A 24,796-nucleotide genomic window follows, 5' to 3' on the forward strand; every position below is an offset into this window, starting at 1 on the left:
ACTCATTTTATTCTTTTCCTTGTTCTTGTTTCTCCATCAACGCTCTTTGTTGACATTACTTCCGCTGAAGGGGCTCGTCGCTTACTCCCTCACTTCTGTTCGTCTTTAGTGCAAAGAAACAGACACGATTGCGCATTCGAGACCAATATCTGATAGTTGTCTTTGCAACCCTAAAAGCTAGTCACTTCGTTGTCTCTCCATTCAGATCCAATAGTTTGCGCAGACACTTTCCGCGTGGGTGATAGCGGGGTCAAAATGGTTTCCTTTTCATGTGAGGTGAGTCTTATCCGTCACTGTGCTCATTATTGGCAGACGACAGATATCATTGAATCAAGAAGCATTGGTCTAAGCCTTCTTTTCTCCTAGGCTTGTGGTGATGTCCTCACCAAGAAAAAGCTTGACCCTCATCGCAACCAATGCCGGGGCGCATCCTTCACTTGCATCGATTGTATGGTACACTTCCAGGGCACTAGCTACAGGTCGCATACGGTATGTCCATCGCTTTTTTGGCTGTCCGTCCCCTCTACATTCGTCGGCGCATATCCCTATTTTGTTCGGACCCGTTCCTGCATTGTCGCATTGGCTATTAAGCCAATGGGCAGCGATCGCTGGAAGAAATTCTCGAGTATCCTCACTATGGCTTGTGCTCAAACTGACTGTCTGCTCTATCTAGTCATGCATTACCGAGGCCCAAAAATACCAGGGTGCATTGTACAAGGAGAAGCCGACGAAAAACCAACGCAGAAACCAAAATCAAAACCAAAACCAAAACCAGAACCAGAACCAGAAAAACAACACCAATGGTAAACATCGTGCTCCCTACGTCGAAGATGGTCCCGATAGCGATACTTCAAAAGGCAGCGCGCCCCCGCCTGCTCCTAGTCCACCACCTACGAGCACTGAGAAGCCCTCTGCCACAACCACTGAGGAGTCGAAGTCGGTTAACGTTTTTGACTATCTCGTGACGGCAGATACCCCCAACGCATCGAAAGTCTCGCTTGGCGAGCCCAAGGAGCAAATGAAAATGGTTGATCATGCTCCTTCTGTCTTCGAGCCGAGCAAGGCATCAGTCCAAGTCGAGACGGATAATGATGACGAAAAGAAGGACTATGACGTGGCCTATGAGGAGAATGGTTTCTCCTATGGGGCTGGTCCGATTCAGCCATCGCTGTACCCAGGCAAAGCTCCCAATGTTTCCATGGAGTTCATGACCCCAGCGCCGAAGAAGAAGAAGGATCGTACACGCGGAGAGAATGACAAAGCCAGTGCTACGACCAGCGACAAGAAACGCAAGCGCCGTACCGATGATCACAATATGGACATTGACTCTCCGATGGCAGAGGCCCCATCGAGTGTTGTCAACAACCCGGGTACACCGATGCTGAAACACTCGGGTCTCACTGGTGGTTTGAATCGTATGATGCGGTCTCCATCGACAGAAGATGGGAATGAGTCGAAGGAGGATTCTCGACGACGGTATCAGGACCCGTCCTCGCCCATCAAGCGGACCCGCCGCGATCATAAGGATGGTGACAACGATTCGGGTCTGGGTATTTCTATAAAACAAAAGGCAGGACGCCTTGTCTCATCCATGTTTGGAGGATCTGCCGTGTCGGAAAGCAGCAACAACAGCCAGGAGCCGGAGGCTCGCCGGTCGAAACAATCTCACCGTGTGGCCAGTCCGTCCCAGGATCAGATGCCGTCTGATTCCCGGAAGACAAAACGAAAGGTCAGCGCTCAGGCAGGAGGGGACCGGCCCTCCCAGCGGCTAAAGCAGATCGAATATAACGGTTCCCAACACGGCGACGACGGCCGTGAGGTGGTTGTCTATCGGCAGGAGAACATCCCTAACGACTTACAGCGACAAATGGCTGCCCATTTTCTTTCCTTGGTGACGAAGGGGCCAGAGAGCTCACGAGGCTTCTCTGTTAACAAGGTATTGAAGCGGTTCCATCGCGAGTTTACCGACGAATTCGATGACGATCGTGGCCGCGGCCAAGGGCGGAGCCGTGCAGATCGCGAGCGGAGAATTGAGGATGAGAAGGACTTGTGGCGCACATTGAGATTGAAGCGGAACGAGCGAGGAGAGGTCGTTCTCTTCTTCTGAGGACTGATTGCTGGTTTGCTTCCAAAGGGTTACATGTTGCTGCTTCGCATGGTGTGGGCCTCGTTCGATTTTCTGTTAATTTTACACATGAACTCTTATGCATAGCGCGTGGCTTATTGTTAGGGCTCATTCAATCTACCTCATGCATTCAGATTTATGTCAGACATTGTATAAGGCATCTTGTGTAGGGGTTGATGACTCGGTATGACTCATTTCGTAATGGCGATGACTCGGAAGTATGCTGGATTCACTACAATGGCAATGCATGAACGGCTGATAGTTTATGAAGATAAAATGCGTCTTTAATTGGACCTTGACAACTGGCTGACTCATTTATTCCATCAGATCAGACCCGTATTTTGATACTAATTCTTCCACTTCGGTTGCTGGGACCAGTTGGAGTAATCCGCGGTGGAACCAAAGCAGCAACAGCTTTGCCGCCACCCAAGCAGCATCCGGATAAGCAAAAAAAAAAGGATTCCGGTGATTGTTCGGGAACACTTCTAAACCCCTCGTTGTGCTTTAAAAGTAATCGTTACTTTCTCTGCCTTCGGGCTGACTTGATTTTTACATACTTTTTACCCCGTCGTGCTTTAGCGTGGTCTGCACTGTTGCCTCCGCGTCTCTTTTCTGCGCACCTTATCAAGTGGCGTCTGAGCTCCGGTACGGATTGATCTTTGAGCGAAGTGCTCTCGCCTTTCCCCCCCATTTTTCCAATAGCCTTATAGACTACTAGTGCATGGGGGTATCTCAGGCAGCTTCGTCTGAATCCTTCAGGGCCGTCGACAACATGTCGGGTTCGCCCGTGGCGACCGCTGATAATAGCACCCCGCGACCGAAGACTGCCAGAAGACGAGGCAGAGGCGGCCGTGGCGGTCGTGGCTCTGTTCGATCTACCCCAACAGCTCCCGACACGCAATCCGAAGCTCAGGAAACGTCTCAATTACCAGCAAGCGAAGTTTCGTCGTTGAATGTACAGCCGAACGAATCATCACGGGCCGCGAGAGGATCGAGGGGAGGAAAACGAGGTGGGCGAGGGGGAGGCGCATCCCTCGACAAAGGTCGACGACGTGGCCGAGGACGAGGTGAAGATTCAAAGGCTGTGAGCGGTGTGTTGGGAGGACGGACATTCGAGGGACGATTGTCGAAACCCGAGCGGGCGTCTGACGAGGATCAACCAGATATTGCGGGGGACTTGAGCTTGAGAGCTGATGCGCCTGAATTTGTCCCCGGAGCGCCTGCGGATGGAGTTATACCGAACGGAATCACGTCCTCGGCAGCGAGCTCTACGATAGGAAAGGGCAAGTCGAAGAACATTCAGGCTCGCCCGCCGAAAGTCACGACCAAATCTACAGCGCCTGATATCGCCACCCGGATACACGAAGACATCGCGCACAATCTCTATGAATGTCCGATTTGTACAAGCGAGCTGGGCCGGAGATCGCGAGTCTGGTCGTGCGGGTTATGCTGGACTGTTTTCCATTTGAGTTGCGTCAAGAAATGGTCAAAGAATGAAGGATCTGCCGCGCAGGATGCTGCGCGTCGCCAGGCAGAGGGGGAGCCCAGTGCACCGCGCGCGTGGCGCTGCCCTGGCTGTAATCTCCCACATGAGATCTTCCCGTCCACATATTCTTGTTGGTGTGAGAAGGAAGTTGATCCGCGTCCGTTACCAGGCCTTCCCCCACACTCGTGCGGTCAAACCTGCTCACGGCCCCGCAAAGGCTGTCCACATCCGTGCGATGCGACTTGCCACGCGGGTCCTTGCTCACCTTGTACCGCGATGGGCCCGACTCAGGATTGTTTCTGTGGGAGGAATTCGTCAACCAAGCGCTGCCAGGATACGGATTACGAGAACGGTTGGAGCTGTGGGGAGATATGCAGTGACTTGCTGCCTTGCGGCGAACACACGTGTACTCGACCGTGCCATGAAGGCCTATGTGGGGCATGTGAAGTCAAAATAGAAGGTCGTTGCTATTGTGGAAAGGTGCAGACCGAGATGCTTTGCAGCTCAAAGGATGAAGAGTTTGAAAGCCAAATGGCGCGAGGAGACGATGGTACGATCGATGAGTGGATTGGTTGTTTCAGCTGCGGAGATCGGTGCAGTCGTCCTTTCGATTGCGGAGTGCATTTTTGTGAAAAAGATTGCCATCCTCAGGATGCACATCCCGCTCATTGCCCGCGGTCACCGGATGTCGTTTCTCACTGTCCTTGCGGGAAGACTCCGTTGACGGAGATGTCGGACTTCTCTCCCCGCATGTCCTGTGATGACCCTATACCCAACTGCTCAAAGCCTTGTGGCAAGATGTTGGATTGCGGACACTCATGCGACCAGACCTGCCACACCGGTCCGTGTGGTTCGTGTCGACGCAAGTTGCCAGTTAGTTGCCGTTGCGGTCGCACCACGGTTGTAACTGTGTGCCATCAGGGCATGATTGAGCCTCCTTGGTGTTTCCGTGTTTGCAAAGCAGGCTTGCACTGTGGCCGACACGCTTGCGCTGAGAGATGCTGCCCTGGGGAGCAAAAGGCCATTGAACGTCAGGCGATGCGGCGGAAGTTAAAGGCACACTTACGACCCAGTGACGAGGACGTTGAAGCCGAACATATTTGCACGCGAGTCTGTGGTCGTCCGCTGAAATGCGGAAGACACACATGCCCGGAAATCTGTCATAAGGGGCCCTGTAATACTTGCCGAGAGGCCATCTTCGAGGACATCCCGTGTAACTGCGGTAGAACTGTTCTGTCTCCACCCTTACCTTGTGGGACTAAACCGCCTGCTTGCTCGTTCCCCTGTGAACGGCCTAAGCCCTGTGGCCATCCTCAGACACCTCACAATTGTCATACGGACGAAGAGAGCTGTCCCAAGTGCCCGTTCCTCACTGAGAAGGCCTGTCTTTGTGGCAGACGGGTTTTGAAGAATCAGCCTTGCTGGCTGGCGGAGACGCGATGTGGCGAGGTGTGCGGTGAACCGCTTAAATGTGGTTCTCATTCCTGTCAGAAGACCTGCCACCGGCCTGGTGAGTGCGAGGATGCCTCCAGACCTTGCCAGCAGCCTTGTGGAAAGACCAAGTCCCTGTGCGGTCACCCATGCACCGAACCCTGTCATGCTCCATATCAGTGCCCCGAGAAGACGCCCTGCACGTCTACGGTCACAGTAACATGTGGCTGTGGACGACTTCGTCAATCACGGCGCTGTAATGCAGCAGCGGCATCGAAAGGACCGGTACCGCAAGCAACAAGAGGACCTTCCCTGACTCCGTTGGCATGCGACGACGAATGCGCTCGTCTGGAGCGGAATCGTGCTTTGGCATCTGCGCTGGGCGTCGAGATCAACCCGACCACCACAGCTGCTTCGAATCTCTCTCCCAGCACCCTTCCTTATTCAACAGAGACCCTGGACTTGTATGTCCAGCTTTCTTCCACTTCCCCCCTCTCCACGCTACAGACGTACGAATCGACCCTCCATTCCCTAGCAATCAGCACCACTCAGCGATCCGTACGCTTCCAGCCCGCCAAATCCCCACTCCGTGCATTCATCCACTCTCTCGCCGCCGACTGGGGCTTCGCCAGCGAGAGCTTCGACCCAGAACCTCACCGCCACGTCTTCGTCCTGAAGCCCACCACCTGGACCCCACCACTCCTCGGGGTCGGTCCCGAGAACTCGATAGGCATCGGCGGCAAGAGTGTCGGCGAATGCGTCAAGCTCCGCGAACGCCAACGTCTTAAAGAGCGCGAAGCGCAACGCCTCGCCGCCGCCGAAGCCAAGGCACTCAAGGAAGCTGCCAAAGCGCAGCAGTCCGCCGATACCGCCGGCGACGGTGGCTGGGCCCAGGTCGCCGCGTCCCGTCGGAGCAACGGCGTAAGCTCGACACGAAGCACGACGCCCGTTGCGAGTCCTAGCCCGTGGTCCGGCTCGAAGTTCGCGGCCCTTGCTGGCAGTGACAGCGGGAGCTGGGGTCTTCCTAGGAAAGAGAAGCTTGTTCTTCGGTCCGGCGTAGGAGCCGCGAAGAAGAATCTCTCCACGCCGCCTGCGGCTGAGGTTGCGGATAACTGGGAAGAAGAGGAGGAGAAGGTGGAGCAGGAGGAGGAGGAGCGCGAGCGTGCTGCGCGCGAGCACGAGCAACAGTTCGAGGGAGAAGAACAGCACAGAATGGAGGAGAATAACGAAATGACTGACGCGAGGGATTCGGTTGAGATGCCTGCCGAAGCGGCTATCTCGACGGATTGATCCTTGATTGATTTTTGTTTCAAAGCTGGATGCATTATTGTCTGCTACTCCGGCCATATGCCACATTGCATGGATGCATTAGGTGTTTTGTTGACTCTAGTGGGCTTGTATGCAGACGACGTTTATTTTCGCTGGATTCTAGATTAAAAGTTTACGGACCGAATAGAAAGGTTTCTGGTAATGAGAATAGGCAGCGCCATGCTGATATAAATGTGTTCCAGAACGTAGTTTTCTTCAACCTCGTACGATCCGATATATCTAACTCTTGGTGGAAGGGACACTGCCTCAAAACCCATCTACTTCTCTGCACTGCAAAACTGCCAGCGGCGGGGAACGTCTCGTCAAGCACGCTCCCACTAGACTAAGTCCATAGATGCATACTCTCCCCCAAACTCGGCGGCAGGTCACCCACCCCAGTCCCCCAATCACTCTCCTCCTCGCCCAGCGTCAACTCAAGCGTCCACCCCTCCGTGAAAAATTCATGACCGATCCAATTCTTGGTATACGGCTCGCCATTCAGCCTCGCGCTCTGGATATATATCCTCCGGTAGGAGCTATCGAAATTGACATTCCGGATCGTTGCGGTCTTGTTTGTCACGGGGTGAGTGATACTCACGGCTTCGAAGAACGGGGGGATGATAAGGTACACGTTCTGCCCTGGGTTGGGGAAGAGGCCCATCATCGTGAAGACGGTGAAGGCGCCCATGGCGCCCGAGTCGTCGTTGCCGGGGAGGCCGGCTGTGGAGGCGTTGAAGGCGGAGGGGATGTAGGTGTGAGCACGCGCGGCGGAGAGGGCCGGCCGGCCGGCGTAGTGGTATTGGAAGACGGTTAGGAAGACAGGCTCGTTGCCGATGTCTGCTAGGCCGGAGGTGTGGAAGAAGTCGAGGCGGGAGATGAAGGTGTCCGGCCCGCCGAGGAGGTGGATTAGGGTGGCCATGTCGTGAGGAACGTAACTGCGGTTCCTTGTTAACGGTGGCTTCGGTCTGGGAGGGGGTAACGTACAATTGGTATTCCCAGACGCTGGACTCAAAGGTCTCGGAGGGATTGGATGTTAGTGAGCACCATGAGGCCAGGGCACTGCAGGCGATGGGGTCTTGGTAGCCCCAGGTTCCGTTGAGATACTTTGGTTGGAAGAAGCCAACGAAACCCGTGTCGGTGCCGTTGATCAGGGACTGCTGGTCTGGCTTGTAGAGATTCTGCCAGTTGTTTGCCCGAGAGAGATACTTGGTATAGTCACGCTTGCGCAAACCTCGTCCAACGGTGGCCAGGCTGAAGTCGTTGTAGGAATACTCCAGGGTGCGTGAGATGCTGCGGGAATTGGTCCCGAACCCCAGGTAATCAAAGTCCAGGTAAGGAATGTAGTTCAGGCGCTTCCAGCTCTGCAGGCCACCCCGACCTTCGTACGACCATTCTAAGGGCTCGTTCTCCGCATCGTTGACCATGGCTTCATACGCGAGGTCCCAATCGATCCCGGTAAGGTTCTTGACAAAAGCGTCTGCCAGGACGACATCAGCGTTGGACCCCCCTTGCGTCCAGCCCTTGCAAAGACTCATACGACAGTCTGGTAACCAGCCTTCATGCCTGTAGGTATCGAGGAGGCTGCGTACCATCCGCGACTGTGAGACAGGATCGATGATGGTGAGAAACGGGTGCTGGGCCCGAAAGGAATCCCAGATACTGCCAATCATCAGCTAGCGAAGAAATAGCATATCATCCCGCGATACATACCAGTAGAAGGAATCATAGTAGGGCTCATCACTGCGCCAGAGCGGATTCTCGCCCGTCAAGTCCTGAGGAGACAGCATAGTCCGGTACACGCCGCTCCAGAAGCTCTCGAGAAAGTCGTCGGTGACGCCTCCCGTCTGTACAGAGACAGGGCTGAGTTTCTCCCGCCACGCACTCTCAGCCCGCTGCCTCAGAGTAACGAAGTCATCTTCAGGATGCGGAATCTCAACCTCTGCATTCTTGCACGCCTTCTCGGAGCTGATAAAGCTCACCCCGACCCGCACAGTAACCGTCCCATCCTCGGGCCGTTTGAATCTCATAAAGCCACCAGCCTGCAGATAGAACAGATTAAACCCGCGCGTCACAAGCAGCTCCTGAGGCTCGGTCCCCGCGCGATCGTTCACCCAGATCCCACTATCCTTCACCGCTCCACTACCGAAATCGGCACAAAAATACGAGACGTACGACCCGGCTCCAAAGCTAGGCAAGAACGTCCCATTGGCCGTGATCCGACCATTCTCGGCATCAACCATGATGGACGCATTTTGCCGACTATCCCAGGCGTCCGTCAAATCAACCAGAATCAGAGGACTGAGCTCCGATCCGTCCTGCGCCGTGGACGGCGGAAAGGTAAACCGGTACAGCGCCGCATGCTCCGACACCGTCATCTCAGCCTGGATCCCATTCTCCAGCGCGAGGGCAAAGTACCCCGGCCGCGCAACAACCGACTCGTTGACATAGTGCACCCCCCGCGCAGCTTTCGGAAAACGGCAGTTATCCAGCACATCGTCCGGACAGTACTGCGGGAAGAGGGGGAAATTGCCCAGCGAGGGATTACCCCCCGTGCCGGAGTCGTGCATGCTCGAGAAACCAATGACACGGCTGCCATCTGTCGCAAAGCCGCCGGTGTTCTGGCCGTCGACGTCGGCGACGGCTTTGGCCAGGCCGTAGGGAAGACTTGCACCCGCGAAGACGTTACCGCCGTTGGTGGAGCCAATGAGCGGATTGACATATTTGAGGACGTCATTTTCAGCTGACGCAGGTTGGCCTGCAACGAGGCTTGTCCTTTGAAGAGATAGTAGAGCAGCGAAGTTCCTTAATGCTACCATTCTCATGGTGGAGAGTGGACGCTGCGTTGATTGCCATCTATTGGGAGGAGTATCCCCGGGCGAAGACGACGGTTGGACATGATGGCAACTTGTAATAGATGGACGAGGTACAGCTAACGTGCTAATTGTCAATGCCAATGTAACGTTTCATGCAGCGAAGGAGAGATCGACACTGCTTTGACAGAAATCATCCCGACCAAAGGAGGTTGCTGGGGGGAAGGAGAAGAATGCCCGTGCGGGGTAAACAATGTAGATAACAATGACCGGATTTACTGCGATCATTTGCCATCCAGTTGAGATATGAACATATCGCCAGTTCCTCTTTGACGTGCTTGCAGGGATGTTAATAACATTACCATTGAGATGCACTTTTCCAGGGTTGGTATGAGCTGCAGGAACGCTCAGCACCTTGCGACAATGAAGAGCTTTTCGATCCCTGGAAAAGAGCCTCTTTACCCACCCCCCCTCTGCTGACAGTCAACCCATAGAGTAGATGCTAGCAATGTTGATTATAGCGAGTACGGCTCAGATTTTTCAGTACAAATGAAGTGAAGCCAAAAAAGCGCAAGAAGGAAAGCGTGGGTGAACTTGTGGTTTATTTTGCCATAGAGCTTGATAGAAGAGCTTCCTGGTCCAGGGTGAGCAACTACGATTAGATTACACGTGCTCTCTCCTCACGGGAAGATTCATACCCCATAATGGGGTTCTGATAACGGAATATCTCAGTGTAGTCCATGAAAGCCTGGCGTGCAAGCGGACTGCAGTACTCTCCAGTAAACGGATCACTGCGTGCCAGACAGGGTGATATACGAGGATCTACGATACAAGATTAATCTCAAGACAGTGGTCTTCCATTAGTGTTTGTAAACTTGAAACTCCTACTGAAATTTATACAAAGGGCATCTGTAACATATACTTTAGAATTATCTCCCCTAGATCATCACCCCCTTGTTCTGGTGCTTGTTGACATTGTAGTTCTTCCAGACCGCAATGGCAGGGATTCCCAGAATCAGAATGCAAGTAGCAGCAACCGCGCCAAACCTCTGGCTGCGGCCCCAGGCATAGTTGATCGCGTCACGAGCAGCCGAGCCCATCGGATATGTCTGCTGTACAGTGTATCCACCCATGTAGATAGACGTGGCATTGGACTTGAGGTCCGCAGGGAGACGAGACTCAAGGGCGCCAGGGAAGACGTTTGTATAGATGGCAGCCGCCACAGCGTATCCAATGGCCCCTCCCAAGCTGGAGAACAGACCAATGAACGACAGCATCATGGGGACGCCCTCGCGGTTCGCCGAGGCCATGACGGCCATCTGCTCGCCGATGACCAGAGTGCCACCGCCAAAGGCAATGAAAATCTGGCACATAATCACGTAGCCGATATCGTCCGACTGACCGCGGAAATGAATCATCAAACCCGCACCCAGGATCATCAGCGGCAAGCCGAAGAACAGACAGGTGTGCTTAAAGTGCTTTGTCCACCGCACCCAGAGGCCGAAGACGACACCCCAGAAGCATGACCCTACGTTGTAGATCTGGGTCATGTAGCCAGTCATGGCGGCGTTGAGGTTGTAAACGACCGTGCAGAAGTTATAAAAGTAAAGATCCCAGCAGTAGAAACTGAAGTAGAGTGTGGCGGCCATGACACAGGCGCCCAGAACCGTGCGCTGCTTCAGCAGCTCGTAATTGATGAAATGGACGCGGGCAAACCACTTCTCCCAGGCGGCGAAAGCAAAGAACAAGCAGAACCCGATGATGACCATTGCGATAAAGGCCGCGCTCTTGTATTCTGCGCGACCGTTACTGGCCAAGCTGAAGGGCAGCAGCAGCAGCACCCAAGCGGCCATCAACAGGAAGGCGCCGATGACTGGTAACGATGTTAGCTGAAGCTCGTTTATGCTGAGGACAGGATGCTGGTTCGACATACTATCAAACTCATGAATATAGTGGGCCACGGACTGTGCCCATGTGCGACCGCTCGGCTGGCGGACATATAACCCCATCTTCTCAGCCTTGAGCTGGTACCGTTTGAAGACGACTGCGAGCGGCGCTAGTGCAACAGGCATAATGATCGCAAAGGCTCCATACGCCCATCGCCAAGTCGTCATGCGGAGAAAGGACGAAGCAGCCAGCGGCGCGGTGAACGCAGTGCAGATGAACGGGGTGCTGGCGAAAGCGAAAGTGAAAGCTCTGTTCCTCAAGCCGGACGTGTCTGCTACAAAAACATCGAGAATCAGGTAGATTGCGTCGTACCCAATCCAAAAGAGAACATAACCTGCGGCGTAGGAGTCGGGCCCGTTGCACGCTGCCAGGATGATGAGGCCAATGGTGTAGACCCCGACGAAGACCAGGAAACCCTCGGCACGACCCCATAGATTCAGTATCTTTGCAATGGGAAGCTTGAGCACACCGCCGATAATACTGGACAGGATGTTGGCAGTACTGATCTGAGGAGCCGACATGAATCCGCTGTAGGCGTTGTTGATGACATTGCCACTGATGCCTGACTGTAGCGCGAGGAGGAAGAAACAGACCCAAATCCTGGAGTAAACAGTCGATTAGTCGAGTTCGGGGCTGTTCAACCCACTAAAGCGACTTACCAGGCGTAGGTTGCCCAGACTGCCTTCTTGCTCCAGACCAGCGCAGCCGCTTCGACTTTCTGAACACCCAGATGAGCATCCGCGGTGACCTGGTTCGGATGTTGCTCGATCTCCTTCTCATTACGGGCCTCCAGACTCAGTCTTGATGAATCCATGTCAGGTTGATCGTTTGTTTCGGGTCCTTTCGGTGTGCCCTCTGGAGCTTTGGCCACAGCACCAGGAGGAACCTGGGGAGTGGCTTTGTTGCGAGCCCCGAAACTGCCAAAGAGCCCCATGCTGATGTATATTATCCTCCTTCCAGTCTTTCTTCTAGGTTAGGTCAATTATATGACACCGTTTCCTCCTAGTAACCCGAGCGAAGGGCGGGTCCAGCTTAATATGAATAAAGGCTAAAGTCGGGTCAAAGAGATTGAAAGACAAGACCCTGGAAGAAAGGGGAGGGCCGAGTATTCATATGGCGCGGAGTCATGGAATGGGCTCATTTACCTACTGGTCTAGTCCAAAGGACGCCCCAGACACCGTAGCCATGAGTTCCTCCACTCAGCCGGTAAAAGAACCAAACAGAGCGTGCGAGAGAAATTTTCTGCCCGTTTCTTTTTTTTGCGTGGCACACACCTGCTTCTTGCTGGTCTAATCGAGCATGGAACCCACACTAGAAGACTAGCTTGAACTTCCGTGAGTGGTCTGACCGGCTGAGAGACGTGGGACTGGCATCCACAGGCCTGATCAGATAGCATTTTCTGCGGAAGACGGATCAGATAACTTCAGCAGGTTAAAGCCATTGGCGTAGTTCGGACCTGGCGTCCCATGGCTTGGATGAAGGCAGAATTATGATTGGAGGAGGAGAAGAGTGGGATATGGAGTCGAGACAGCTGAATGTGCAGCCATTGGCTTTTGGAGCGACAATTTCCGGTTGTGGTGTTGGTGGAGCACTGTCCGCTAGACAGGTCTTTTGTCGTCAAAGTTTTTATGTCATGTTTGATCGATATTTGAATCCCTTGCTGACTGGTCAAGCCTTCATGGGAATTGGAAGGAAATTGACAATCCCGGGAAAACCATTCAAATCCAATACAAGCATACAGCAGATAGCCAGCGTTGTCTTAAAGTGGGGAAATAGGGGAAAGTAGATAGTTATTGTCGGGACTGGCGGATGGATCATAGCCCCTCCCTAAGCCCACAGGACGTTCTAACTCCTGGTCAATGTATCATACAAGTTCCTATGGTTATCCTCAAGGATAACACCAGAGAACACTGTACTGACCCTGGACAACGGAGTGATAGTTGATGAGACGCCAAATGGATTCTCCTTCTATCCCTTATCCCCGAATTTGGGATCTGGATGAGTCACAAAAAACACCCCAATTTTCGATTTCTACACCAGTGGAGCAGCCATTCCAGCCATTGCTACTAAAAGAGCGGGCAGTTGAACGGTCCCCAATGCCAGCCAGTGGGGGGCATCCAGAGGCATTGATCACATGTGCTCGTTTCTTTATCTGATCAATTTTATCTGATTTTTGCGTTTTAGGCTTTTTTTAGTATCCACTATGGATAGTGACAAGAACGCCATCAAATGAGACAAGCACACCAAGAAAGGAGCAAAAAGATAATTTGCGCCACAAAATCGCTTTCTGCCTTGATTCTTAATGTTTTAAGGAAATCATCATTAATCTTGGCTTAGAGTGCCGCAGAAAAGCTTTTTCTTTCGCAGATTGTGAGGAAACTTTGCCTGGCTTATCTAATCTAATCTGATGACGCTTTATGGGTCGCAACAGTTTTCCCATCAGGTATCCTATCTGACAAACAATGCCGTGCGAAGCCAACAAGAGTAGTCAAATCCGTATTATGATCGCTTAATTTCACGGGGAAGATCATAATTCTTCCCGTAGCTGTCAGAAAGCAAGTGTCCGACGGCGGAGACCGGCAATTGTCAGTAAAGACTACTACCGAGACGAATGTCACGAGTCGTTGCAGTAAATACACCGGTGGGCGGCATGGATGATGGCTTTTCTCTGTGCCTGAAACTTCCTCACCAGACTATGGAATTGGCACTCCGAGACTATGTGAGCGTTTAGAATATCGGCTGGCTAAAGAGTCCTCGAGAACGACACGCAGCTGGATTCCTGAATCCAAAGTGAGCTAGCACATGGACCATGAACAATAGCGACAAAAGACAAACTCTCCAGACATCGATCTCACTCCTAGAATGATGTGAGAATTCTCTTCCTTCCGTTGCCTATTGCGCTATCTTATGTTCGGAAAGCACCGAGGAAGGACAAAAAGTCCTTCCTCACTGAAAGTACAACAGGCACTGGTCAACAACAACTTGGAAGTGCCAGTGATAGCGCTCCAACGAGCAGCGGTGGCGCAGACTAACAGCATGGAACGAGCGCCAGTTACCTCGACTGAGCGCTTACACATTTCTCGAGCCTGAATTCGATAGCTTGGTGACCTATGAAAGCCCTGACCTACGCAGTCAATGTGGACGGACAGCTAAGCGCCGTGATCTCTTGTGTGTTGCTGGTGCCTGCCAGGGGATAGAACAAATCCCTCCACCCAGTGAAATGCCTCGTAAACATACCATCTTGGAGTTGGGGTTTGCTTTCTCCGCGGAAAGGCTACATAGCAAACTGAGAGTTGCCCAGACTGCTCCATGGTGTCTGGCTCATGTTCTTTCAAATCAGGCAACACCACAGTGTCCTAACTCGTTACGCATTATATAAGTCCAGTCATAGTCTATTGATGAATGAACTCCACAGTCCAGACTTCAACCATCTTTGCAGGATTTTTCTCCTTGTTCGTTCAATGTGTCTTTCAGCCGTATTCTAGAGAAAGTCCCGATCAGTAGTATTACCAAAGGTGGACAAGAGATAACACTATCAGTCGTCACTCAGATTCCAACTGGCTCAGACCAGAGTCCATCACTCTCTAGCAAGGCCCAGATTTCAAGAGTGCAGTCAAGGCTGCTAAACACCTAGTGCCATCAGGAATCAGAGAAGCCTGCCAGAGGTTCAAACAACTTACCCAATTCTCTCCAAGTATGAGTTAATCAGAAACAGGGAAACTCAACATTCGAGCAACAATCTGCGAAACCACTACACTGGAGTCTTGATGAAAACGGAGACGGAACGAGCGTGCACTTTCCCCTAAGGCACTACTTATCTATGCATGATTTCGACCGCTAATTTAGCGACCGACTCAGACTTGGGAAGTGGAATGGAAGTGGAAAGTACGAAAATGGTCAAGTCTTGAGTACATGCGATATAGTTCTGAGGATCTGCCTTATAAAGCCAATGATTGCTGTATGTATATGCAGATAAGGATTGGGTTTGAGCTCCGAGACAGTACATTGTATTTAAGAGTGACGAAACCATTCATCTTCCAAGAGCTGCCGTGCTGAAGGTCTATCCCGAGGATCAAGCTTCATTGTTCTTAATATAAATTCCTTATCTTCCTGACAGATCTCCTGGGTACTGGTGAGATGAAATGGTCGCAGTTTCTCAGGAGGGCTGTTTTGCATGATCCAGACTAGAATTGCAAGTCGCTGCGAGTCGGCAATCTGTTCATATGATTCTGGAAATGGCCCAAAACATCTATGATGCTTCATGAGAATCATGACATCGTAATCATCGTGATCTGGAGGAACATCCGGCTTGAATATGTGGAATCCATCTCCATAGAGAAGACTGATAAGCTGTGCGGTAATTAGATATCATGATTTAGATCTGACATTTCTGGCGTGAGGTTTGGACTTGCCATTGCACCAAAAGACCAAATATCTGTTGCAGTACCCCACCTCATTTGGAGATGAGCTTCAGGACTTCTAAAGATAGGCGTGCCAATGGGGTCGCCATGTTGTGCATAAGGAGAGTCCCTGTGAACTGTGCTTCCAAAATCTGCTAATTAGACATCTGTAAAACGGACATCACCATGACCATAGTTCACTAACACATTGCTTGGTTTGATATCTATTACCCTTCCCATTAATAACACTCGCAAAGTAGAAAACCTAAATAGGCGGAGCATACGAGTATGTACAAATCCCTCATCATGCAACACTGAAAGTGCTTCTAGCACCCTTTTCGCAACATACTTCACCTCTAGGCGAGTGAGCCGCTGCTTATTTGAAGCGCGAAGAGCATCATTATCAAGGTGTTTTAATATGAGTGTAGGAGGAACAGTGGAGTCACCAAGCTCTTCAATTAGAGGTCGAATACAGGGCGTTCGGTCTTGGAATCGAAGTAAAATATCCCGTTCGTTCTGTAATCTGAAGTGCCGGACACTCTTCGCAATGACTGTCTCCTGATGTTCGTTGCTATGAATTGTTAGAATGCTTAATGACAGGATGCCAAAAAGGGATAACATAGCAAGCCAGACACAATCCTGCAATTGTTTCGTGAGAGGGTAAAGCCCTCTCCGGCCTTTCAGAATCTGGCCAAGAAAAGGCGTAGCCGCCATCTAAGGATATTTCGAACTTTGGTACGACACGGGTAGGCAGACCGTCCTCGACCTGACAAGTCAGGACTATTGGCTTCAGGCTAGTCTGTGGCTAGAAGACGGGGAGCGCATAGCAGGAATGAGGGGACAACCGCAATCGCATTTCCAATAAGGAAAATAGTACCAATCCTTAAGAAGCGCCTCAGCTCTTTTGCAAATTCAGTGAACATCCTGAGCCAGGTTGTGGACTCAAAGCACTGAAGTTCTAACAACGACAATGTTAATGTGGATCTCACAAAGCTAGAATTTCCAACCTACTCCCAACTTCGAGGACTTCAAGGTCTGTGTGCATTGTGACTTGGGAGTTTTGAGACACCTGGGATAGTAGGATTTCTGCCTCAGGCATACAATGACACCTAATCGGGTGGCTCCACTCGGCTCCAGCTGCCTCCGCATTGACAGTTTTGTGTCTCGTGTGCTTCAAACAGTTTGCAGACAACATTTAGCAGCTATCACCTTATGATTATTGGGCCTGACCTTGATCCACGGCTTTCGGATTAAATCATTGCGATTTGCGAGCCACGCCTGTTGGACCAGCCTCCCAATCAGGACATCCCTCCTTGGCGTACTAAACAACGCCAAAACCCGAGTTAATTCCTGAGATCATCATTCGCTCTCTGATGCCACCGCGTCGCAGTCATACTAAATCCCGGAAGGGATGTACTAACTGCAAGAAGCGCCATGTCAAATGCGATGAAGAGCTACCTAGGTGCGACTGCTCCAATTTATCGGCCGTCCCTTCGCACCAACGGGCTTTGACCATTCAGCGCCATGCTGTCAAGGCTACATGTCAATCATTCTGTGAACCAAATACTGACTCGATTACAGTTGTGGGTTATGCAAGAAACGGCAGCTAGAATGCATCTATCAATCATCGGCCAGTGGAGTCGACAGCCAACGTGCATCTACCCCGCGAGAGATGATTGACACAAAGCCTCAAGAGTGGCCCATGTCCACCAGAATGCTCGAGATGAGGTTGATGCATCATTATCTGACAAAAACTTACCATACCTTGCACCAAGGCAAAATCGATGCGACTCATTTCCAGACGGTCGTCCCGGAAATGGCCACATCCCACCCTTTCTTGTTGGATAGCTTACTGGCACTGACAGCTCTGCACCTAGCCTTCCTGAACCCGGCCGACAAGCGCCCGTGGATGGAAGCTGCGCTCAAATATCAAAATCAGGCATGTTCGGTTTTTAGTCGGGTTCTCGTGGACATCTCCCCAGAGAATTGTGGACCTGCGTTTATCTGCGCGGTTTTCATCCTCCTATGTGCGACTGCATATCCATGCGTCGCCGGGGATACTCATCCGTTTGATCCACTAGCCCAGGTCCTGGAAACTCGTCGTCTCCTTGTCGGGTGTGCTTTTCTTTACCATCATCTGCATCGTCATCCAGGGCAATTGAAAGAGTGGCTACGGTTCCCGAACGATGTGAAACGGGAGGAAAATGTCACATCTCAAGGGTGATTTATCATTCATTTCTTTTTGCCTAGTATGATAGCTCATTCTGACCGCAGGACGTGGAATACGAAGCTTGTGCCGCTGCGCAGGTACGTATATTCCTCTGCCTGCATCGCTGAATGGAACGGCTGACATCGTGCAAGTGCTCTTCTAGATTCTCTACGACAAGTAGCGGCCGTCATGAACGATGCCAGTGAGCCGCACCGGGCAGCCTACCAGGAGACCTGGGATTTTCTACACGACACCATCAGTTTATGGCCATTGGGAGGTCCTCGTGGAGGCATCATATCCTGGCCCGTCCATATCGGCGAAGACTACATTGCTCTGTTGAAGCAGGGAGACTGGATCGCTCGTATTTTATTTCTACACTATGGAGTTGGCATGCACCTGCTGTCGGATAAATGGTACGTTAGCGATTGGGGGCGTCGCTTGGTGGCTGCGGTCTTGCAGCCTCTGCAGGACATTCCTCCAATCTGGGCCGAAACTATCACTTGGATACGACAGGCAGTCGATCTCAACAGCTAGTTCTTTAAGACGAGTGGCAACGGCCGTTGTCAGTCCCAGCGAAGACGGCCTCTCGCAGGCTGAAGATCCGCATTGCTTGAAGCGCAGCGGCGAAGATCAGATATGCACAGAGCGCACCACATCCACCAGCACGCGAGGCTTTCTGAATTACATCAAAAGGATTGGTGAGCCGAGAAAAGGCAAGCTTCCACAGAGCGGTGTGTGGTGCAGGAGTATTCTGCCTGCACGCCTGTCTCTTGGGGCATTAATAATGACGGCCAAGTCCTGCGACGAATGAGGGACGGGTGCCGGACGGCAAGAGTCGTGATCCCTGTTGGCTGAACCGCAGATAGGCCGAGGGAAAGCCACGCAAGGGAGACGCCGAAGCTTATCAGTTGCCCTGCCCACGCGACCGCTCATGTGTGGGGACGTTACGGCGGACTATTTGTACAAATGACGTCCAATTCCAATGTGAGTCGACTTTTCTCTCTCTTGAGTACTTGACTTTCTCATCCTTTGTCAGTTCATTCTTTTTCTCATTTTTCGTTATTTTGGATGTTCTTATTGCTGCGCTATCCTGATAGTTGTGTGTTTACCCATTTGCAGTTTCTCAGTACTCCCGCCTTATCAGTCAGATCACCGGACTCCGTAGCGAATCCGGTCTCGGCGGCATCGTCATGCAGGGGCCCAAGTCACCTAGGACACTCCAAGATGTGGAGAAACAGGTATAGTAGTCCATAAGCCGTGCTTTCCCTCATCCTTTGCATATCGCGCCATTTATTGTAGCAGTTGAGCCAAAGTCTAATTACAATGGCGCACCCAGCCCCTGTTGCAGTCTTCTCCTTCAAATACCCCCGTTGGACTGAGCGATTCATCCCAGTCGGTAACGCGCAGACCGAATCGAGCCACAACAATGTCCGGACATTTACGGGCCGCGTTCTTCGTCGCACTACTACTCTTGGTGTTGGTCGTACATGTACCAAAGGTACTTACTTCACCTTTGGATCTTACGTACCGTAATCCCAATGGTGGAAATCACCAAGGTCATCATGTAAAGGATGGAAGGCGCGGGGCAGTCGCCAGTGAGAGTGCTATCTGCAGTCGCCATGGGATCGACATCCTAGAGTTGGGTGGAAATGCTGCTGATGCTGTGAGTTCTCCAAGCTTCATCCTTGTCCCATCCATAGGAGAGCACCAATAGGCTTTCTGGGTAGTACTAAGTATTACGATGTAGCTGGTCGCGACAGTTCTCTGTGTTGGAGTAATTGGTAAGCCCCTGCATTGGAACCGGACCAAATCAATCAACTTATTGTAATCCCAGGCATGTACCATAGTGGTATTGGGGGCGGCGGCTTTATGCTAGTCCGAGCTCCTAATGGCTCCTTCGAGTTCATCGACTTCCGTGAGACAGCTCCGGCTGCCGCATTCGAGGAGATGTTCAATAACTCGACTCATGCATCAACAATTGGTGGCTTGGCTAGGTGAGATTTACTCTACCCGGCTGAACTACGCAGAAGAACTAATGTGTCTCTAAGTGGCGTTCCTGGCGAGCTGCGTGGGCTGGAGTATCTTCACAAGAAGTATGGTTCATTGCCGTGGTCGGTCCTGGTGCAACCTGCAATCAAGACTGCTCGCGAGGGCTTCCCTGTCGGCCAGGATTTAGTGAAGTACATGAAATCGGCTGTTGGTGACGGCATAGACTTTTTGGTCGAGAACCCGACCTGGGCGCTCGACTTTGCCCCCAATGGCACTCGGCTTGGACTAGGAGACACCATGACTCGGAGGCGCTATGCTGATACCCTCGAAACCATCGCAAACAAGGGACCGGCTGCTTTTTACTCAGGACCGATCGCGGAGACAATGATCAACGCGCTGCAGGCCGCGAATGGTACCATGACAATGGAGGATTTGCGCAACTATACTGTAGCCATTCGAAATGTATCACAGATCGATTACCGAGGATATCAGATCACAAGCACATCAGCCCCCTCAAGTGGTACTGTTGCCCTGAGTATTCTGAAGATCCTGAGTACTTACGATGGCTTCTTCGCCCCGGGGAACGTGAACTTGAGCACACACCGACTGGACGAAGCCATGCGTTTTGGGTATGGTGAGGTATGTTGAATTTGCTCTCTTCCACAAGCAGCGCGAGAAACCAACTGACCAGAGACGAAGAGAACTAATCTCGGCGACCCTCTCTTCGTCGCTGGGCTGGATGAGTTTGAAGAAAACATGTTGAAACAATCCACCATTGATGAAATCCGACGGAAGATCTCCGATTACCGTACACAGAATGTGTCTGCCTACAATCCGCAAGGAATTGAGAGTTTGAATGAGTGCGAATATCGTTCGTCTTCTTGAAGTCCTTACTGACAAGCCCAGTTCGGGTACATCACATGTGGTAGCAGCAGATCACACAGGTCTGGCGATCTCCCTCGTCACAACCATCAATACCCTCTTTGGCAGCCAACTCATGGTTCCTGAAACTGGAATCATAATGAACAACGAAATGGACGGTACGTGCTGCACTGTTCTAACCCCATTCAACTAAACTCATATTTTCGTCAGATTTCTCTGTTCCTGGAAAATCCAATTCATTCGGATATGTTCCTTCAAAGGCGAACTACATTCGCCCTGGAAAGCGTCCACTGTCGTCCATCACACCCGCCATCGTCACCCGTCCGGATGGAAAGTTATTTTTCCTCGCTGGCTCCGCTGGTGGTAGCCGGATTATAACAGCCACCGTGCAAAATATAATTCGTGTTATTGACCAAGGGCTGACGGCAGCGCAGGCATTGGCTCAACCCCGTTTGCACGATCAGCTGATACCAAATCAGGTTAGCTTCGAGTATACCTATGATAATTCAACCGTCGATTTCATGAAGTCTCGTGGTCATAATGTGACTTGGGTCGCTCCAGGTCAGAGCACGGCGCAGGCCATCCGGGTTCTCCCGAATGGGACATTTGACGCCGCTGGAGAGCCCAGGCAGTTAGATTCGGGCGGCTTCTCGATTTGATTGTTGCTGTGCAAATCAATCTCACGAATCGTGGCATAGATGTAGTTCAGGTGACAGTAGACCTCGTTATTCGGCCAGTTTACATTCATTACTTTATAACCATGTATATACGGGAAATGAAATCACCATTCTTGACTTGTCCCGACTTGACGGCTAGATATTTCCATGCAATAACATTGCTGATCTGCACGCTGGGTGCTACTGGATCTGCTGGGGTATGCACATACCACTCCCTCTCGGTGTCCCGCTTACCTAAGGCCACTTTCCACACCAGACCAGCAGCGTCCTAGGGGTGCTAGTATCCAAAGGGCCATTCTATCTACTACTGGTGGGACTTCGACGTCCAAACCGGTACTGGCTTGCACCGATAGCGCTCTCTATCATAATGGCCTCGAGGTAGAGCAAATAGATGCTTCGGAGAGGTCCTAAGTGGATGCTAGACTGCAGACAATTTGTGCACTTCGGATCGGTGCACCTTCAATAGTTTGTTTCCCAGCGTCAGCGAACAGGTGATCGGACGAGTCTGCACACTGTGATCATGTTCAGTATAAGAGGACGAGAATCGTGCGTTTGCACTAGGTAAATCAGCTAATCCATAAATGGGCGATGACAAGAGTGTCTGCTAATGGATAGGCTCAGATGATGAGGTTGCGTCCGGTCGAAAACTGTTGGTGGATAAAGTGCGATAGTCCGGAGAGGTGAAGGACGGCAAGAAAAGAATATATCTTCAAGTCAATTCGGGGGCTTCTAACGAGGCGCTTCAAAAATGGCTGAAGAAAAACACGAGCCATGGTAATTTGGCCTTCGGGGGCATTAATGTCAGCGAGCCAGAGGACAAAATGAAAGGAGTCAAGAAACAGGCAAAGTATAATCTAGGTTAAAAAGGTCTTAGCAATCAAATTGTTGACTTGCTCACAGAGATCTCCCAACATAGTTTGAACGCTTCAAGCAAGCTTCGTTCCTTTGCTCTTTTCCGTCACCAGCAAAGCGGATATGCAACCGAGCAGCTTTCATGGCTCCTGTTTCGCCCACTCCGCATGGCACTCGTGATTATTCTCTGTCGATATAAAACCAAAGTTTCCTTGCCTCCTCTTCCGGCAATTCTTCCGTTTCTTTTTGGATGTAGAGTTGGAAGAGTTCATCGTGTCTTGCTTCAACCTTCTCAAAGTCAAGTTGAGGGGGGACCCAGCCATCGTCGTCTGAATGCAACAACTCTTGGGTGTATGAATTTAGTTTGTGTCAATCCTTGTGCCGAGCAAGTTCAAATTTGTGCTTTGATAATTCGTCATTTGAGACTTGGTAAGGACAGCTGTGGGGAAAATCCATTTGACGCCAAATTTCAGAAATCTGCACCAGAGAATCACGAGGTGGTATGATCCCATTCTTAGATGTGGTTTCACAGAAAGTAAAACAATGCCGGATGGCAGGGTCGACTCGAGTAAGGGCCAAGTATGACTGAAGGTGGTTTTTTGCGAGTGCCGCTTCGTAACATTTTGTGAGCAAAGCTTGATCTCTCTCTGTTATCGCGAAAGCTTTCTCATCCGAGTCCATTTCATCAAAGTTGGGCGGTAGCTCTGGTTTGACCATCCCAATTTTGTAGTCATCGGGAGGGCAAAGAAAAGACGGCCACTGGACTTGCATAAACGCCGGCATGATTGACATAAATTGCCAGTCTATTATGCTTAAGATCTTTGTAGGGTCCTCGTCACAAACGAATATATTGCCCAAGTGAAGGTCATCGTGCCACAGTGTCGGGTTAGAGAACCGTTGCAATGGAGTATAGCCGGCTAGCATCGGTATAATCTTCGACGCAGACTCTAAGATCTGAATAAGTTCGTCTTTGGAGCCATAAGGGGGCCCACGTGGAACAAGAGTCGAATGCTGCACATGTCTAAGGCCACGATTGGCTAACGCCAGTCCAAGATCGCAGAGATTTTCCCCTTTGAGAAGTAGATGTCAGCATCGGATGAGCCACATAGAGAATAGAAACAGACATGGACCGGCGTCATTCTTGTTGTCGAACTGCGGAAACCAGGACGCATTGTAGAAAGGACCAATGCAATAGACATCATCTATAGGTATCACTCGACTTATGTGTTGAACTGAACGACGTAGGTACAAGTTTCCGTAGCCAGGGAACTTCACTGAGCCCAGCTGGCTTTCCAGCCGGACAAGGTTTGGATAAGCTTGAATTTTTGCGCCTGATCCATCTCACCCCATACTTCGACTAGCTGCCGTCCCTTGGCTTTCTCCATTACAATGTATTCGTTCCTGACAGGGTTTAGAGCATCACAGCTCCAGGTAAGGACCTCGGGCACCGGAATAGAAGTAAGAGACTTCACTGGAAGAAAAGTCATATTTCATATCAGTCGTGAGGTTTTACAACGGTACCGTCACACATAGTTTACCATATTCGAATGTGGCAACTTCAGACGCAGTGCTATACCTCGACGGCACAACAGCAAGACACGGCATTTTGGCGAGGACTCCTTTCCTGTTTTCTGCAGTCATCAGCAAAGCTTTGTTGAAGCCACCCTCCATCTTCTCAACCTTGGATATAGGTGACGAGACAGAGGGCAAAGACGAAACTAGCGAGCATAGAGCGTCAAGATCAAACTTGGCATAGCGTTTGGACATTTCATGTTTCTCATTAACCAGAAATCGTCCATTCGTGTATTCGAAGAGTTGCTCGCGCTGAATGGGCTCTCCTGAACGAAGAGATATCTGTAAGAGAGTGTGCTTATCTGAGAGATGCAAATGATGTACCGCAACAAGTCAAGGACATGTTCCTGCGTATCAGTTTTGGTGCCGATGAAGTCATTCTAGAAATTCTGTTTCTTATTCTGTTCATGGTTACGCGAACTGTTGTTGCTTAACAAGAGAGGAAATTCATGGCAACAAATGAATCACTACACGCCCCAAAGATCACAGGATTCCACGTGACATCATGATCAACTGCGTGATTATTAGCCCCGAGGTGTGAGCCAAGAGACATTGGGTACTAGAAAGATAGCAGCCTTTCACTTGTAATAATTGGCGTTCGACTATCAGAGTGGATTGACAGGTAAACCTTGGCACTGAACCTGTCACCGCGCTGGATCTGGGACAGCTCCAATTGGCCTGTGCGCCGCTCTTCTCCGCGTTGTTGCGCTTAGAAATTATCTCCACCAGCTCAGTCTGATTTACAAGGGACTTACAAAGGGAGCAAGGTCCCTCAAACTGACAATTTTGGGCCTCAATTACTTGGTCATTATCTTTATTTCTATCCTAAACCTGTCAAGCCCGACTCAAAAGGGATATCTGCGTCACTGCCCTTGCTGCCCATGTAATATGCGGGAGCTATAACTTTGCTTACTATTGTAGGGTGAGGTACTCCGGTATGACTGAGGTATGTGGTTCATGTCAATGAGTGAATATCTCAAAATTCCCAGTGCAAGAATTATTCACTGACACTTTCACATTTGTGTTAGCCATAAAAAGGCATCACCCAGACAGAACCAACCATGTCTGACAGACCTACAACATTCAGACCTACTGCTTCAACGACCAC

General features: G+C 51.0%; 9 protein-coding genes across 9 annotated transcripts; 4 read left to right on the forward strand and 5 right to left on the reverse strand.

Moving 5' to 3' along the window:
* Positions 1-255: 255 nt before the first annotated feature.
* AFUA_7G04700 (LYAR-type C2HC zinc finger protein) lies at positions 256-2,107 on the forward strand (the record flags this gene model as incomplete). Its single annotated transcript, XM_743947.1, has 3 exons — positions 256-276; positions 367-489; positions 674-2,107. 3 exons carry the CDS (start codon positions 256-258, stop codon positions 2,105-2,107), a joined length of 1,578 nt encoding a protein of 525 aa, XP_749040.1.
* A 790-nt stretch (positions 2,108-2,897) lies between these two features.
* On the forward strand, positions 2,898-6,332 carry AFUA_7G04710 (putative NF-X1 finger transcription factor; the record flags this gene model as incomplete). Its single annotated transcript, XM_743946.1, has 1 exon — positions 2,898-6,332. One exon carries the CDS (start codon positions 2,898-2,900, stop codon positions 6,330-6,332), a length of 3,435 nt encoding a protein of 1,144 aa, XP_749039.1.
* Positions 6,333-6,693: 361 nt separating this feature from the next.
* AFUA_7G04720 (GH92 family glycosyl hydrolase) lies at positions 6,694-9,518 on the reverse strand (the record flags this gene model as incomplete). Its single annotated transcript, XM_743945.2, has 3 exons — positions 8,061-9,518; positions 7,335-8,009; positions 6,694-7,285 (listed from the first exon to the last, which is right to left on the reverse strand). The coding sequence occupies exons 1-3, from the start codon at positions 9,170-9,172 to the stop codon at positions 6,694-6,696; spliced, it is 2,379 nt and encodes a 792-aa protein (XP_749038.1). The 5' UTR covers positions 9,173-9,518.
* Positions 9,519-9,995: 477 nt separating this feature from the next.
* Positions 9,996-13,627, reverse strand: sit2 (putative siderochrome-iron transporter). The gene is made up of 3 exons (XM_743944.2): positions 11,767-13,627; positions 11,094-11,707; positions 9,996-11,033 (listed from the first exon to the last, which is right to left on the reverse strand). Exons 1-3 carry the CDS (start codon positions 12,039-12,041, stop codon positions 10,099-10,101), a joined length of 1,824 nt encoding a protein of 607 aa, XP_749037.1. The 5' UTR covers positions 12,042-13,627; the 3' UTR covers positions 9,996-10,098.
* Positions 13,628-14,499: 872 nt separating this feature from the next.
* On the reverse strand, positions 14,500-16,561 carry AFUA_7G04735 (uncharacterized protein). The gene is made up of 3 exons (XM_077805189.1): positions 15,792-16,561; positions 15,520-15,731; positions 14,500-15,457 (listed from the first exon to the last, which is right to left on the reverse strand). The coding sequence occupies exons 2-3, from the start codon at positions 15,562-15,564 to the stop codon at positions 15,119-15,121; spliced, it is 384 nt and encodes a 127-aa protein (XP_077661317.1). The 5' UTR covers positions 15,565-15,731; positions 15,792-16,561; the 3' UTR covers positions 14,500-15,118.
* A 618-nt stretch (positions 16,562-17,179) lies between these two features.
* Positions 17,180-18,250, forward strand: AFUA_7G04740 (uncharacterized protein; the record flags this gene model as incomplete). The annotated part of the gene is made up of 2 exons (XM_743943.1): positions 17,180-17,727; positions 17,869-18,250. 2 exons carry the CDS (start codon positions 17,180-17,182, stop codon positions 18,248-18,250), a joined length of 930 nt encoding a protein of 309 aa, XP_749036.1.
* Positions 18,251-19,030: 780 nt separating this feature from the next.
* On the reverse strand, positions 19,031-19,337 carry AFUA_7G04750 (uncharacterized protein; the record flags this gene model as incomplete). The annotated part of the gene is made up of 2 exons (XM_743942.1): positions 19,031-19,186; positions 19,245-19,337. 2 exons carry the CDS (start codon positions 19,335-19,337, stop codon positions 19,031-19,033), a joined length of 249 nt encoding a protein of 82 aa, XP_749035.1.
* Positions 19,338-19,552: 215 nt separating this feature from the next.
* Positions 19,553-21,246, forward strand: AFUA_7G04760 (gamma-glutamyltransferase; the record flags this gene model as incomplete). Its single annotated transcript, XM_743941.1, has 5 exons — positions 19,553-19,710; positions 19,744-20,339; positions 20,397-20,576; positions 20,650-20,745; positions 20,798-21,246. 5 exons carry the CDS (start codon positions 19,553-19,555, stop codon positions 21,244-21,246), a joined length of 1,479 nt encoding a protein of 492 aa, XP_749034.1.
* A 587-nt stretch (positions 21,247-21,833) lies between these two features.
* AFUA_7G04765 (uncharacterized protein) lies at positions 21,834-24,109 on the reverse strand. The gene is made up of 2 exons (XM_077805190.1): positions 23,655-24,109; positions 21,834-23,587 (listed from the first exon to the last, which is right to left on the reverse strand). Exon 2 carries the CDS (start codon positions 23,038-23,040, stop codon positions 22,486-22,488), a length of 555 nt encoding a protein of 184 aa, XP_077661318.1. The 5' UTR covers positions 23,041-23,587; positions 23,655-24,109; the 3' UTR covers positions 21,834-22,485.
* Between the last annotated feature and the right edge of the window lie 687 nt (positions 24,110-24,796).

Source organism: Aspergillus fumigatus, chromosome 7 (assembly GCF_000002655.1).
Source record: "Aspergillus fumigatus Af293 chromosome 7, whole genome shotgun sequence".
NCBI classification, from domain to species: domain Eukaryota; kingdom Fungi; phylum Ascomycota; class Eurotiomycetes; order Eurotiales; family Aspergillaceae; genus Aspergillus; species Aspergillus fumigatus.

Bases quoted from the DNA above. Each gene is read 5' to 3' on its own strand.
- sit2 (XM_743944.2), bottom strand. From the start codon at position 12,041: ATGGGGCTCTTTGGCAGTTTCGGGGCTCGCAACAAAGCCACTCCCCAG. The intron at 11,708-11,766 runs GTAAGTCGCTTT...TGTTTACTCCAG, and splicing joins GTCTGGGCAACCTACGCCTG to GATTTGGGTCTGTTTCTTCC. The intron at 11,034-11,093 runs GTATGTCGAACC...CATCGTTACCAG, and splicing joins CTATATTCATGAGTTTGATA to TCATCGGCGCCTTCCTGTTG.
- AFUA_7G04735 (XM_077805189.1), bottom strand. From the start codon at position 15,564: ATGAGGTGGGGTACTGCAACAGATATTTGGTCTTTTGGTGCAATG. The intron at 15,458-15,519 runs GCAAGTCCAAAC...ATTACCGCACAG, and splicing joins TTTGGTCTTTTGGTGCAATG to CTTATCAGTCTTCTCTATGG.
- AFUA_7G04765 (XM_077805190.1), bottom strand. From the start codon at position 23,040: ATGCTAGCCGGCTATACTCCATTGCAACGGTTCTCTAACCCGACACTG.